This window comes from Pocillopora damicornis, chromosome 1 (genome assembly GCF_964200805.1).
Source record: "Pocillopora damicornis chromosome 1, jaPocDami1.2, whole genome shotgun sequence".
NCBI classification, from domain to species: domain Eukaryota; kingdom Metazoa; phylum Cnidaria; class Anthozoa; order Scleractinia; family Pocilloporidae; genus Pocillopora; species Pocillopora damicornis.
Genome location: NC_142670.1, coordinates 3,045,001 through 3,061,320, shown reverse-complemented (window position 1 = coordinate 3,061,320; position 16,320 = coordinate 3,045,001). Strand labels below are relative to the sequence as shown.

The window sequence follows — 16,320 nt, the reverse complement described above, 5'->3', positions numbered from 1 at the left end:
TTGGATCTTTTTGGTCAAGTATAATCACTAACAGGCGTTTTTCTATCCTATCAGAATCTATGCTCCAGAGGTCCTTGCCTCCATAATTCCACCTGTCTCAATGGATATACCGACAAGAGATATATTTGCCTGTGTCCAGATAATTACACGGGAGAAAACTGTGAAAAAGGTCTTACAAATATTCTTTTTTAATGTTCTGAAGGTTCTTCATCCAGCTTGCGGATAAGCTCATATCAGTCCTCATTGTTTTCTTTGTTTAGATAGAAACGAGTGTATTGACAACTCTCATGACTGTCATGCCAAAGCTGTTTGTAATAATACCGAGGGATCATTTACGTGTAACTGTACAGAAGGTTATCAGGGGAACGGTCGGAATTGCACAGGTGAGATTCATAGATATTCATAGAGACATATTAATAATAATGAAATATTTTCATAGCATCATATCCAATGGCTTATGGCGCTTTACAAAGCCTTGTTTGGCACTTTGGCCAGACTGCATTGAACAGTTTACAATTTTTGAAGGAAACTTTTGCGAATACCCTCATTTTAAGAATTAAGGCTGTCCCGTACCCAATGCAACGGACACGGGGTGTTGTGCCCTGGAGTTCGGGGAGTATCACAGTGTAGGAATCGACAACACAAGTCTTGATTCAACAACGTTTAATGCTGTCGTCTGACTATGGTACACATGCGGTGAAAACTAAAAAAGGGAAATTGTAATGTACAAGATCAAAAAATGGGATGAGACTAATAAGAAAACAAATGAAGTCGAAGAGAAAGGAAACTAAATACAATAAGCTGAGACTTACCTCTGATCCTGTCTTTACGTGCTTAGAGAAACTGCAACGTTACCTAACCGGAAGAATCTTGTGTAAAAAGAAACTCTGATCTATCTCCGTCGATCTCTTAACTCCAACTGACTGGATACTTAATGGGCGTACCGCTATAAGGGTATACTTCACGTATACAATCGCAAATCGTGTTTATTAGGAATGCTAGCCAAGTAGTTCAAACTGTAAACAATAGTACACTTGGAAAGTTGGGGCGTAAACTCGACAAATTTTTGCAGATACCCTCATTTTAAGAATTAGGGCCATACCACAACACTTGCAGCTATGTTCCCTAATCTCTGCAATAAGTGTATGAGTTATTTAACGATGCAGTAGAAGGGGCGGACGGTTTTTTCTTCCTCATCCGAGAAGACTAAAATGTCTAGCCATTTGCGCTGAGAGTGATTTATCTGAAGACGAAAACAAATTACGACTAATATCTATCACAGTCAAGTTTGCTAAAAAAAATTGATGGATTTTCAAACTTTTTAGATGTGGACGAGTGTACCAGCCACATCCATGGCTGTCACTATAATGCAAGTTGCAATAACACAGACGGCTCTTACACATGCAAATGCAAAACAGGATTCAATTGCAGTAAGTATAAGAAATGTTGTTTGATTTTTTTAAATAGTTTTTTTCAGAAGTTTAACTGATAACGATTTGCGTGATCCACTTCAAACGGCGCCGGACATAAACTCTGATAAAATGTGCGTTTAAAACGAATACTTACCTCGATCATTGCAGCTCAGACAGATACTTTATCATTCGATGTAAATCATGACAACGGGAAATACTAATCCTATGTAAGCACACCTTCCCTCTACCAATTGAACACTGAAACAACCTGAAATCTACGAAATCGAGGTCGTACGAATTACATTTAATGGGCCTAGGATTCTATCAGGGCAATGACCAGGAACTAAATAAGACGAGTTTTCCATAGATTTCGCTGAAGTGGTTCATTTCTTGATATGTTTCTGCAGGAATCCGCCCGAAAACCCCTTAAAGGGGAAGACTCCTCCTGTGATAAGTAACCCGTACCCTAAATTTTCCTCCAAACAGTCAAAATAATTTCAAATTTCTCAGAGTAGGAAAACTTATCTGAACTGTCCTTTACGAGCTTAATGTAACATATTTGTTCTCTCGGCTGTTTGAACTAATCATACAACCAGCTGCCAGACTAAACATAAACATTCGTGATAAAGATGAGAGTGCAACTTAATAAAAAAATGGAAGTCAGTTGGAGGATACTCTGGGAGAGGCAGTGGAAATGATGCTCTGGATGCCTGTGGGGGTGGTGGTGGATCCTACAATGTTGGAAACAATCAGCAAAATGAATGTTGTTACAACAAGGCTGGCCATGGTCAGGTGATCATCACATTACTGTAGAGAAAACAACCGAACCCTTTGCCATCCAATGCATAGGTGATTTTAACCCTTTAACTCCAAAGATCTCGTTAGCAATTCTCCTTACTGTCTGCCAAATGATTCTCATTATGTTAGCTTGGAGAATTTGATATCAGATCAATTAGTAATCCCACAATTTATATTTGTCTTTATTCTCATCAGTTGTCTGCATGATATTGTATGGATATAGTAAGGAGAAATTCTGTCTTGGTCACTCATGGGAGTTAAAGGGTTAATAGAGATTAGATATGACAACAAGTTAGATAATGTTATGGGGCTTGAATATTCATAATGATTAGACTAAGAATCTTGAGGGGAAAAACAGCTCATGTTATTCTACATTACAATTAGCGACAAAGCTGTTGACACATTACGGTTGAAGATCAATTCTGGAATGGTAGACCAGTTTTATTCCTCATAGCATTTCACCCACTCGTCCACAGCACAAAATTGCATTTTTTTTCTTTTGTCTGTGATGGCAAAGCTATGAGTGGGTGAACTGGGGAATTGTAGCAAATTGCATTTCACCGACTTTATTTCTGTAAGATTTTGCACTTTTTTTTTTTTTTTGACAAAATTTAGTGGGTGACGGGGTGTTTTAGTAAACCCTGTACGTTAAAAAAAATATTTAATAAGACATCCTTAGAAGCGATTACAGGAATGTTATGTGTCAACTAACCTTATCGCCGAATGTAGATCCACTCTGCAGCGAATCTCGTAGTTCTTGATCCATTGTATAATACCATGTATTCATCGAAATGCCATTGAATCATGTATTCCGTTTGATTATTTACTATTAGAATTCGGAATTTAAAAGCTTTTTTAGAGGTGCGGCTCAGCATTTTAAAATGTATGCAAATACTGAGATATTTAACAATGGATATGAAAAGAATGTTATTTAAGGAGATAGGCTTTACCATCTGAAAAGAGGTCTCTTTTTATTAAGTTAACTGTATTTAACCCTGATATCCGGCCTGGACCCATACCACACTCTGAGCCTCTGTTTGACCTCTATGAATGACTGTCATTCAATTTCTCCGTACAGTATCATTTTTGAATCAAACACAAACACAAAAAAAAAGATAGTTTTATCACAATTACCCTTGCAGCCCGTGGGCTAAATTATGACGATTTTTACAAATGTAAAACGTAAATTAATTATAACTATAAATTATATAATGATACATTAAGAAAGTTAATTCATAAGAATTTAACAGTAATAAAACTTATCATTATGTAAACACTAAATTAATTAAGATACAACTAAAAATTATTCGAAATCAGATCAATTAATATAGATGAGTTGTACAAGGACGTGCTATCGGCAATGGCTTACAATAAAACTGTCTGTAAAACGATTGGTTTTAAAACGCGAGACTTGGAACTTGCGATTTTTCCGTGTTCGCAACATGCCAAGGTAAGGTGGCGGAAGTAGTGAATAAAGCTTGTGATTGTTGTTATTACTTATCTCTTGAAACATTAAGTTACCAATCGCCTCTCTCCTGTCATAAAAGATAGGTATGTTAAAAACTTTTAAAGACTGTCTATAAGATAAATCTTTAGTGCTTATAATACGTCGTGCCCGCTTCTGCAGACGTCCTAACTGATCGGAGAGATAGCTGTAGAGTGGTATGAAAGACTGGACATGCATACTCTGCAACTGGGCGTATGCAAGTGGTGTAGAAACTTAGAAGGTCATTAGCTGGCACTTTCGCGCCCTTTAATTGCCTAAGAAAGTAGAGACGCACTGCGACTTTCTTACATATCATTTCTACGTGCACATTCCACTTCAAATCATTCGATGTCATAACACCTTGTAATTTAGCGGATGGAACAACCTCAATGTTCGTATTGTTGATAGTAACAGGCTCTTAAGTATTCTCTGACTTTGTGAATGATATTTTAAGTTCCTTGCACTTCGATTCATTCAACTGGAAACCATCAGCACGAGACTTTGTAACAAATTTATCAACGTGTGACTGCATCAAGCTGGTTCCGTTCTTTCCCACACACTTAGCGAGGGTAGTATCATCTACATACTTCCAGATGTTCGTATTCGCCACACTCAGGTCATTAATCATTATGAGAAATAACCAGGGGGCCGAGTTTAGTCCCCTGAGGAACTCCTGCTGGTACAGCACGCCATTCCGATACACAACCACAACTCAATCTCACCCTTTGCCTTCTATTCGTTAGGAAATCTAAGATCCAGCACATGATCGATTCCGGAAAGTCATACGAGGAGAGCTTTTGGGCTAGAAAATGATGTTCAATTATGTCCAAGGCTTTGCGAAAGTCAAACAGCAAGGCTCTCGTAGTTGCCCCATTTCCGTCAGTCGATTCCAACCAGGAGTGCAACATACTGATAAGCGCATGCGTCGTAGAAGATTTAGCTACGGCCCCAAATTGTTGAGGATCAATCCTCTCCAGCACAGCAGGTTTGACGAAAGTGTTAACCACATAAGCTTCAGACATCTTTGACGAAATGGGAGTTAGTGAAATAGGGCGTAAGTGCTTATTTACTTCACGGACAGGCTTTTCCTTTGGCACGGGGACTACATATGCGTGCTTCCATGACGATGGCAAGCGTCCTTCACGGTATGAGTAGTTCAAGATGTCAGATACCAGACCAGCTAAAATGTCTGCGTGTTCCTTTAACATCCATCCTAGGATGTTGTCTCGACCGTTTTCTTTGCACAGGTTCAACTTTGATAGTTTCTTGCGGACTGATTCAACCGACAAAACAAGGGAGTTTTCGGAGTAGTTACTGAAAGTAGTGCACGGAAAAGCAGCAGGGAGTGGTGTGAAGCAGTGCATTGGCGATAAGAAAGCCTCATTGATGATGTTAGCGAGGCCGATTCGGTCGATACCCTCATGCAGATGTTGTAGCGATTTCAAAGTGTCACTTTGCGCCGTGGAGGCAACCGAGCGCCCACTAAGCTTTTTCACTTCTTTCCACCACTCAGATGGTTTACATTTCTTCAGATCTTTGTCTTGGTAATAATTTGCGCGGCACATCTTTCGCTCGCGATTAACGCGATTTCTCAACTCACGAAACATTTGGTCGTCACCACACGATAAGGCACTTTGCTGCTTTCGTAGCAAGTTCTTCAAGGATGATGTTATCCAAGGTGGTTCGGTTGAAAGTACTCTGCGCGTGCGCATAGGCATAACATGGTCAAGACCAGTCTTGATGACTTGTTCCAAAAGCGAGGTTTTGTCTTCACAACTGTTCGCAGAGTTGAGTATAGTATCCAAATCCACTGATTCTAGATAAGTGCGCATTGCTAGGCGCTTGCTGGGACGCATATCACTCGACTGAATGGTGGTTGTAGGGCGATTGGACTTTATCCTCACCTTCGGTTGAACTTTCATAGACATGTGATCCGAAAGGCCAAGTGAAGGGCGTTGGATTGGGGTTTCGTAGTGGTCTTGAAGGTTGGTGAAGACCAAGTCGAGCGTTCTTTATCCTCCCTCCTTGTTCTGTTTCTCACCTTTAGCTTCTTTGTTGCGACTTACGACTACACTTTTGGCCGTTTTACAGCCAACGGCTACGCCATTGAAACCGTCTAGCGCTGATTTTGACTCAAAACAACGCATGCCAAAAGCTTATTCTTTTATCATGAGACTGATCTGGAAAAAAATTTTTCCGAACAGGAATTGCTACTAACTTGATACTGCCAGATGGAACTTTAGCCTGATATTCCGCTTAATTATAATCACAATTATTTTTTTTTTAATTTTTATTCAGCTCAACATGTTGATACTTGTACGAGTCAAAAAAGGAGATAACTACACTCGTAGAACCACTAGCGGAAGACAACTATGCTGAGCAAATAAGGTATGTACTTGAAATTAAAAAAACATCACATTTTCAGAAGACATGGACTTGTTTTAGCAATGTGAGTTTAAATAATTGCGTTGTAATTTTTCCAAACCTAAATGACTTTTTCCATGGAGCTTTTTAGTTCTAATAATGAATTGCGTCTATTGTGAAACTGTTTTATCCGAACAATGACTTTTTTTTTTAAATTAGATCTTTGAAACAAGGGTTACTGTTTCGAACTGCAAATGTTGCAATCCCTTTAATTTTGAACTGGCACAACAAATGGCAGAACTTCGCCTAAATATGTTTCAAGAAGAATCGCTCAGATCTGATAAACAGTGCGCAACCAAGTTTTGAGAATACGACCAGTAGTATCATTGGTTGCCGCGAAAACTGACCTTTTTGGAGTCAATCTCGGAGCCCTAACGTCAAGAGCGCATTCACATGTCACAGTTTAATTGGAATATCAAGATGAAATATTTTATAAATTCTCCCAACGTGGAATGGAAAGAACGATCTGGAAATAGGCACAAGTTAGTCGAGACCGTTTGAAAGAAGACGCTTTTTTCATTGCTTTTCATATCGTTTCATTAAATGGCTGAGGAAGAATAAAAGGCGATAATTAGCATACGAATTGAATCGAAAGATAAATTTGAATACACCCCGTTGACGTGTCAGATGATATTTTAAACCTTAAGCTATGCATTTTACTTGGCATGATAATGACGCTCTCGCACCATGCTGTAAAATTGATTAAGATCAGTTTGATCACTGTTTTTTACAACATTGTTTGAAGTCTTTAATGACTTTGTCGAGTGAATATAAACGTTATTCATGAAAGATTGATTTTTTTTCAATCAGAAACATATGCATATTTAGAGCGCATCTATCAAGTGCTCTAACCAGTAATCATTAAATGAATATGTTTAATACGATCAGTTGCCTTGTACAAAAACCTCTCTAACATAGTGCGGGTGCAAGTCCTATCTAATTCCTAAGGACTGAGCTACAATGGTTTAAACTCCATTCACCTGCGACCAGGCATTTATAGCATCACTTGAGCAGTTTCACTTCAGCTGCAACTTCCCGTCGGTTGTTTTGTCTCTGTGTTTTAGGGAAACATGATTATTATCCCCTCGTGCAGACTAACATATGGGATACCCGCCATAGTTCCCGGTGGGAAAATTGTTAATTCGTAAAAGCAACTATCGTTAAACGAGATCCCTTAGTTAGTTTTAATTATTTAAAAACATGATTTATCAATTCATTATTATTTTCACGTTGACAAAACTTCAGGTTAAAAATGCTATTTTCATTATACTAAAATAGTATCGTTTGTTCCACGATGTGGTCACTTATGATGTGAATCGCAACGTTTCAGCTGCATTCTACGAGTCTTCATCAGGCGATAAGGTCGACCGGTTCGGGTGTTGTTATAAAGCAGGATGCTCCACTGTAATTGATTGGTTTTTTCCACAGCTGTAATTGGCGCGTTTCGATCCTCAATGTTAGCGATCTAAGTTTTACATAGTAGATAATATCTCAGAGCCAACATATCCGATCCAGATAATCGCCGGAGATGTTGGAATTTATCCAAATTTTATTTAAAAACGACTATGATAACATGTTTTTTTTGCAATTCTTGCCCCACTTCTTGTCTATCATAAGAACATTTGTGTAGACATATAGATCATCGGAAGTTGCAAATTACTTCACACCTGACAAAAGTTGTCCGCGGGAAGAAGAGGGTTGAGAACTTTATCGTTGAAATGAAAGCAAGGGAGGGGAGGGAAATTGCACGGCCGATTTGCATATCGGGATTTTGAAAATAAAACTCGCGCTGAATCACCTAGTCCTGTCAAAGGTACGCTTTCCTATCGTGTTGAAATATGTTGGGATCAAAATTTCCTGTAATGAGCAGAATGTCAATTAATATCTGACATCAGACTAAATTCCAATTTTTTGTTGAGTCACGCGCAACGTAAAATTTCTAAGGCCGTTATGTGCTTGCCAACCGCTCTTTTCATGTGAATTTAGTTTCCGGCACATGCGCATATAGCCGGGAAAAAAGGTAGGGTTTTTCTTTGGCAACTCAACGTAATCATACTGCAAAGATATGAACTCAGTCATTACACAATGTGCACTACAGAAGAAGTTATGCAGTGAGAGAAAGGAAGTGATGCAGATTTAGGGCTCAACTATTTCCCGCTAACCGCACTTAGTTTTCTGATCCGTTAACGACTGATGATCAACTTCAAAGATTCACGAAAACTCACATCAAAAAGGTGATCTAACCAAACGAAGAATATATATATATATATATTTTTAACCTGAGAAATTCTGTAGTTCATTTGCATTCTTACACTTGCGCGAATACATTACTGAATCATTCCCGCCGGCGAAGTCAATATTATACGGGCCTAAAACGCGCACTTTTATCTTTTGTTGGATCGATGACAGTTTTCTCTGTTCGGGCATACCTAGATGAACAGATGGCGTGTTTGCGCTAGTTTCCGGTGGACATAATGTTTATTCCTATATAGCAACCACCTATAAAAGAGAATCCTGATTAGTTTTAAAACTTTTTTTAACCACCCATTTTCATCTTCACGTCAACAAAACTGTAGCTTGATGAAGCTATTTTTCTGTCGGGAATTACTTGTACTTTTTCCTGTTTTAATAAAACAGCATTCTGCATCTGGTGCAAAGAGCTTTTAGTCTCATTGGTCCGTTTGCGAGTGGTAATAATAGAACTTTCGCGGCTCGTGTCGCGGCTCGTGTCTTGTGATTTTATTAAGTCGCGGACCATTAAAAGGGCATCGAGATATATTAACGGCAACTTGTGGTTAATGAAGTTAATCAGTGGTGCAATGAGCGGGATTCAATCCAGCAGAATTTCCACAGCCCTGTCTTTACGTTGTGTGCTGAGTAAGTACAAGCTTTACTACTTCTCTTGGTTAATGCTTTAGAAATAAAGAAGATAATGAATGAAGAAATGAACGATGAGACATCAGTATGTCGGTATCGGGGAATCCTGCAACCCTCGGCCGATTCAAACCAGAGAGACGCAAGTCAAGGGGCAAGTATTCATCTCTCTAAAAACAAAACAATTGAACTCGACAACATCTGCTCTTGAGTTTTTTTACATAAAACAACTAGCTGAATGCGGAGTTTGAATTTTTTTTTTTTTTTGTATAGTTTTTGCTACGACACGATCCAAAATGATTTGAAAACAATTAGCCAGCACGAAACAATTATGAAGTTTTAAAAATGAATTGCATGTTATTATTATTCATGATTGTTCTGTTTTAAAGGTCCGCGCACGATCATAAAGATCAAAGGAACTGAAAGCTTTGCTATACTCCCGTCTGTAGCCAACTGGAGATTCGTAGTTCGATAAAGCGTTATTCGTTCCAGTCTTGCTAAAAAAGAAAAAACAAAAAAAGAAATAGACGAAAGAAATGTAAGAAAACTAAAGCCGGGAGTGCTTTAACATTTTAGAATATTGTTATATAGGTATACCACTTCCTATAATTAATTTCATCCCACAAAAGAAAAAAAAGTCTTGTGGTATTTCTTTTTTTCCTTTGCCATCGTACCCTTTTGTTTCTCGCTGAAGTTGCCACGTATCATTTCAATTTATAAATTAAGATTATCTATGGAGTACTAAAGCTTAAAATTGTGTTCATCGTGCAATTAACTCATCGATGTTCTTTTGGAACGGAAACTGGCTTAGATATGTCCTCGTGGACTCCACTGATTTGCAATTCGAATATTCCATCCAATTTTTATTCTTATTATTATCATTATGCCATTTTTTCATTTTATTTATTTTCTCATTTACTGAATTATAGACTTTTTTAATTTCTTCACGTCAGATATTAAAACAAACAACAACTCGATTGCCTCAAAAAATGCACTTGTATGCATGTTTCCTAAAATGTTCTCAGTGATCCTTTTTCCGGGGACCAAATATTTTTAAAATTAGAAAAATATATAAATTTACATTTTACTTCTGAATAATTATAATGATGATAAAAAAATGGCAAAATAATCCTCTAAACAAAAGGCCATGAGACAGTGATATTTACATCTCTCCAAGAATGTTATTTAGTTGCTCAGTTACTGGTAGAACTGAGAGGCACGATTTCGAACCGCGTCAAAGCTTTGATCACTTCTTTGCGGTTTCTTTCTCCGCAATCCCTTGTGCGAGGTATTCCTTTAAGGACTGTTTTACTGTTATATTTCAACCTCGAGGAAACGAAATTGGTTCTTAGGAAAGAGATAAAGTACAATTTTTTGCACCAGATGGAGGCTATTTTACAAAGCGCGATTCTGATAGTCACAAACATCTTTGTGCCGATAACGTTTTCTTCGCGACTTTTCAGTATTCGGCGGCAAACCAATCAAACTCGTTGAATTAGCGCTAAAATACAACAGGGGAATACCACTGAGAATTTCCCATTCTTAGTTAGGATCTGTTCAGTCACTTAACGTTTTACCTCGAGTCTTCATATATTTAAGGGAAGAATTGTAAGCGAATCCTTTTCGTTTGATAAGAGTCGTTTTTGCAGTCAATGAGTTTGTTCAGGGTGACGTGATGCCGACCTGCTGTATGTTTTAGATTTTCAACGTTAGCCTTCTAAGGAAACAGAAAACGTCAAAACCGAAGCTAAAGCGCAGAATGACAAGAAAAACTAAACTTGAGCTTGACGGTAGAGTGTCCCTGCTTCACTGTAAACGATACACATGTACAAGTATTTTCCGCAAGGATGAAGATTCTCTCTAAACTATCTCTATCTTTGCTGTCCATAACAGTTCTGTGGGTAGGATGGTTTCACTGCCCTGCAGATGGAAACGAGGGTAAGTCTTTGATATTTAACTGTTTACCTGTGCTCATCCGTCTTTTGTTTAGAACTCCAGTCCCTTAATTCTTCAAAATGAGGTAGTATGTAACACTTGTGAAGAGCAAATTTCCGCATCTTTTTCAAAGTTATTTGTTTCATTGACTTCCAACTAAACATATCAGTAGAAAGTACCAAGTTGAACTTTAATTTCCGGAAAAATACCTGATAAGCTCTTTAGGTCTTTAGATAAACAAACTTGTACACGTCACCGTTTTCGGGGTAACTAAGACTGACTTTCATTTTATATCAGCTTTGAAGCGCTTTGCCAGCTTCAGAAAACTATAACATATACTCTCTGTAGGTTTAGCAGCAAAAATTTCTCATAGACGGAAAAATTGATGCCGCATCAAGTATTGACTAACGCAAATTTTGGAGCGATAGTGAATGCGCCTAACAAAAATTATTACTTAAGCGAGAGAAAGTTCCAAAAATTATGGTCCAGTGTTATTCTTTAGAGCATGTTTTTCAATTGGCTATGTATTTAAGGAAACCGTCATGATAACAAATCCGTCAATCCGTAAGCTTTCACGACTATGTTACACTAAGTTGATACAGAGGATGAAGAAAGTTATGAGAGTTTTAAACCCTTTCTTTATCTTATCGCTCGATTACACATTTTGGAGAAGTGTATTAAAATGAAGTTATGCTACAGTTTAAAGAGCCACTAACAATAAACTCCATGTGCTACGAGTGAAAGAAAATACTTTCTGCCTTCCCATCAAATTACAGCTGAAGCAACATAAATTTATCGCGCGGCAAACCGAAGTGAACATTTCTAGAAATGATTTGAAAAATTACACTTTTCTTTTAAAATTAATTGACATGAAGATGTTTTCAGAAAATTTTAAAAATTTTGAGCTTTTAAACGCAATTGACAAAAGTTTCATGAAAAGTATAAAATAATTACTCGCCAAAAGTGGCTTCATCTTGAAATAAAGGGCAAGAAAATTTCGGTTCGTTGAATATCAACTTTCCAGCACGTATATTTCTTCCAATATTTTTTTTTGTCGTTTGTTCTGTCATCAGTGGAGTGCAGAGTAATTTTAAGAGGTTTTTTTATATTTCATTAATTAACGGACTAAAAATAGTAGTGTTGCTCGTTTCTTTGTTTGTTTTTTTGTGCTGACCCCAAAGTGTTTTGAAGGTACGATGATGAATTCTGTAATATCTGATATGTATCGCCCTTGCAGTGGTATTCCCGTTTCTAATCAGAGTGTAAGTATTTCTTTCGCTGAAATTCTGATGAAATTTTTCCTTATGAATCCAATCCCTTCCAGATTTTGGCTGCCGAAGTCTTAGGTTTAAGAGATCGGAAGGAGAACGTGCTCCTCAACGTTACGTATTTAAAGAATCTTACTTACCAATGGGGAAGGAGCTCATGACTCACGACTGTAGATATGAGTGCCTCATGGAAAGCAACTGTCTGTCTGTGAATATTGGCCCGCCAAACAAGACAGGCTTCAGGCTCTGCCAACTGAGTAATTTTGACCACATCCAACATCGTGAAGATAAAGAAATAAGAAAAGGTTTTATTCTCTGGGCCTCTGAGGTAGGATTTTACTCTACATTACAATACAATCGTCTGAAATCAGCTTGGATGTTTTTGGTCAAGTATAATCACTAACAGGCGTTTTTCTATCCTATCAGAATCTATGCTCCAGAGGTCCTTGCCTCCATAATTCCACCTGTCTCAATGGATATACCGACAAGAGATACATTTGTCTGTGTCCAGATAGTTACACGGGAGAAACTGTGAAAAAGGTCTTACTAATATTCTTTTTTAATGTTCTGAAGGTTCTTCATCCAGCTTGCGGATAAGCTCATATCAGTCCTCATTGTTTTCTTTGTTTAGATAGAAACGAGTGTATTGACAACACTCATGACTGTCATGCCAAAGCTGTTTGTAATAATATCGAGGGATCATTTACGTGCAACTGACAAATTTTTGCAGATACCCTCATTTTAAGAATTAGGGCCATACCACAACACTAGCAGCTATGTTCCCTAATCTCTGCAATAAGTGTACGAATTATTTAACGATGCAGTAGAAGGGGCGGACGGTTTTTTCTTCCTCATCCGAGAAGACTAAAATGTCTAGCCATTTGCGCTGAGAGTGATTTATCTGAAGACGAAAACAAATTACGACTAATATCTATCACAGTCAAGTTTGCTAAAAAAAATTGATGGATTTTCAAACTTTTCAGATGTGGACGAGTGTACCAGCCACATCCATGGCTGTCACTATAATGCAAGTTGCAATAACACAGACGGCTCTTACACATGCAAATGCAAAACGGGATTCAATTGCAGTAAGTGTAAGAAATGTTGTGTGATTTTTTTAAATAGTTTTTTCAGAAGTTTGACTGATAACGATTTGCGTGATCCACTTGAAACGGCGCCGGACATAAACTCGGATAAAATGTGCGTTTAAAACGATTACTTACCTCAATCATTGCAGCTCAGACAGATACTTTATAATTCGATGTAAATCGTGACAACGGGAAATATTAATCCTATGCAAGCACACCTTCCCTCTACCAAATGAACACTGAAACAACCTGAAATCTACGAAATCGAGGTCGTACGAATTACATTTAATGGGCTTAGGATTCTATCAGGGCAATGACCAGGAACTAAATAAGACGAGTTTTCCACAGATTTCGCTAAAGTGGTTCATTTCTTGATATGTTTAAACAGCAATCCGCCCGAAAACCCCTTAAAGGGGAAGACTCCTCCTGTGATAAGTAACCCGTACCCTAAATTTTCCTCCAAAACAGTCAAATTTCTCAGAGTAGGAAAACTTAAGATCTGAACTGCCCTTAACGAGCTTAATGTTATGTATTTGTTCTCTCAGCTGTTTAAACTGATCAGACGACCAGCTGCCAGACTAAACATAAACATTCGTGATAAAGATGAAATTACAACTTGATAAAAAAAATAGATGTCAATTTTATATTTTCCTCTTAGCATTCAAAGCCGTGTTCTCAAATCTCAATGCCACTGGAAGATGTGGTCCAACATCGCTCGGAAGTTACTACGCAGGTAAGGATCATGACGGACAAGTTGCTCTGTCCAGCGGTATTCAACAGTGGACTGTGCCATACACTGGTGATTACAGAATAGAAGCAATAGGGGCAGCTGGAGTGTACGATCTACTGATTAACAGCTCTCAGTACCGCGGGAGAGGAACAAGAATGATTGGAACATTCCGCTTAAACAAGAGTGAAGTCATCCAGGTACTTGTTGGCCAAGAAGGAGGAATAAACAAGTATAGGTATTCTTCTGGCGGTGGTGGAGGTACATTTGTAGTGAGAGGAGCCGACACACCTTTGATAATAGCTGGAGGCGGAGGAGGGATAGATTTTGCACAGTCAAGACATGCAGGATGTGACGCCAGCACATATACGAATGGGAATCCTGGGTACAGATTATGGGCAGGGGGGAGCAATGGACATGGTGCACAGACTGCTGATTCTAGACTTTCAGGTAAGAATATTTTTCAATAATCTTTAGCATTTCAGCATTTTGTTAGTAATTTAAAAATTTCGTACGAAATGTTTATTCAACCATAATCTCACGATATCCCCATTAAAAGTTTTCTAATTAATTCATATCATGATATTTCAGGTGGTGGTGGTGGCGGGTTTTACTCCAGTGGAAGAAGTGGAACGAATTTCAATGGGACCAAGGGACGTGGTGGGGAGGGTGGCAAGGGATTTCTACAGGGAGGGGTGGGTGGGAGATCAGAGTATTTCAACATCTATGGTGGGTTTGGCGGAGGAGGTGGAGCTGGGGGAGGGGGAGGAGGAGGAGGAGGAGGAGGAGGATACTCTGGGGGAGGCAGTGGAAGTAATGATGTAGATGCCTGTGGTGGTGGTGGTGGATCCTACAATGTTGGAAACAATCAGCAGAATGAATGTTGTTACAACAACGCTGGCCATGGTCAGGTGACCATCACACTACTGTAGAAAAAACAACCGAACCGCTTGCCATCCATTGCATAGGTGATTTTAATCCTTTAAATCTCAAAATCTCATTAGTTATTCTCATTACTGTCTGCCAAATGATTCTCATTATGTTAGCTTGGAGAATGTGGTATCAGATCAATTAGTAATTCCACAATTTATATTTGTCTTTATTCTCATCACTTGTCTGCATGATATTGTGTGGATATAGTAAGGAGAAATTCTGTCTAGGTCACTCATGGGAGTTAAAGGGTTAATAGAGATTAGATATGACAACAGTTAGATAATGTTATGGAGCTTGAATATTCATAATGATTAGACTAAGAATCTTGAGGGGAAAAACAGCTCATGTTATTCTACATTACAATTAGCGACAAAGTTGTTGACACATTTCGGTTGAAGATCAATTCTGGAATAGTAGACCAGTTTTATTCCTCATAGCATTTCACCCACTCGTCCACAGCACAACATTGCATTTTTTTTCTTCTGTCTGTGGTGGAAAAACGGCATTTCATTGACTTTAGTGCTGTAAGATTTTGCACCTTTTTTTTGTTATAAAATTGAGTGGGTGACGGGGTGTTGTAGTAAACCCTGTACATAAAAAAAATATTTAATAAAACATCCTTAAAAGCGATTACGTGAATGTTATGTGTCAACTAACCTTATTGCCGAACGTAGATCCACTAAGGAGCCAATCTCGTAGTTATAAACCATGTTTTCATTAAAATGCCATTGAATCATGTATTCATCGAAATGCCATTAAATCATGTATTCCGTTTGATTATTTACTATCAGAATTCGGAATTTAAAAGCTTTTTTAGAGGTGTGGATATGAGATATTTAACAATGGATATGAAAAGAATGTTATTTAAGGAGATAGGCTTTACCATCTGAAAAGAGGTCTCTTTTTATTAAGTTAACTGTATTTAACCCTAGATTTCGATGAATAATTGAACAGAAAAGTCAATTAAAATCACGTGTCGCCTTATACATGTATTTTATTGTTTTAGTTAAAATATATATGGTAAGCTCTTCCTGCCATTGACCAGGAAAGCATTAGATTGACTTTTCACAGCTCTTAACCATCGTTACGACATTTATTTGTTAAATCATTCTTTTTTATTATTAGTATTATTATTTTCGTTCGATCCAGTTTGTTGTTTCCTTCTTGTTTTTGCTCTTGTTTCTTATATCAGAAATACCGAAGGCTTACACAGTCAACAGACATATGGAAGATAGAGCTAAGGAGTCAGCGGTAGGCCGTTGAAATGGAAGATTCATTTTTTGAGTGAGAGAGTTGAAAACATTTTGATTAGAAGTTTGACAATATTTACATTAATTTCTTGTATTTACAACTCAAATAAGGTTTTTGTATATAA

At 37.9% G+C, this 16,320-nt stretch overlaps 2 protein-coding genes across 4 annotated transcripts in view; both read left to right on the top strand.

Annotated features, from left to right (window-relative positions):
- The window catches only part of LOC149051335 (uncharacterized), a 52,371-nt gene that overhangs the window by 3,622 nt on the left and 32,429 nt on the right, over window positions 1-16,320 (top strand). For 2 of the 3 annotated variants that reach the window (XM_089199464.1, XM_089199468.1), the window contains exons 3-5: window positions 55-169; window positions 261-383; window positions 13,181-13,285. In XM_089199464.1, coding sequence (XP_089055590.1) covers window positions 55-169; window positions 261-383; window positions 13,181-13,285 — 343 coding nt within the window. Of the gene's footprint in view, window positions 1-54; window positions 170-260; window positions 384-13,180; window positions 13,286-13,943; window positions 14,463-14,603 lie in introns of all 3 variants that reach the window. The other variant, XM_089199461.1, reaches the window with a different exon arrangement.
- LOC149051336 (uncharacterized) lies at window positions 8,868-12,794 on the top strand. The gene is made up of 4 exons (XM_089199698.1): window positions 8,868-8,997; window positions 10,888-10,932; window positions 12,254-12,525; window positions 12,624-12,794. The coding sequence occupies exons 1-4, from the start codon at window positions 8,919-8,921 to the stop codon at window positions 12,792-12,794; spliced, it is 567 nt and encodes a 188-aa protein (XP_089055824.1). The 5' UTR covers window positions 8,868-8,918.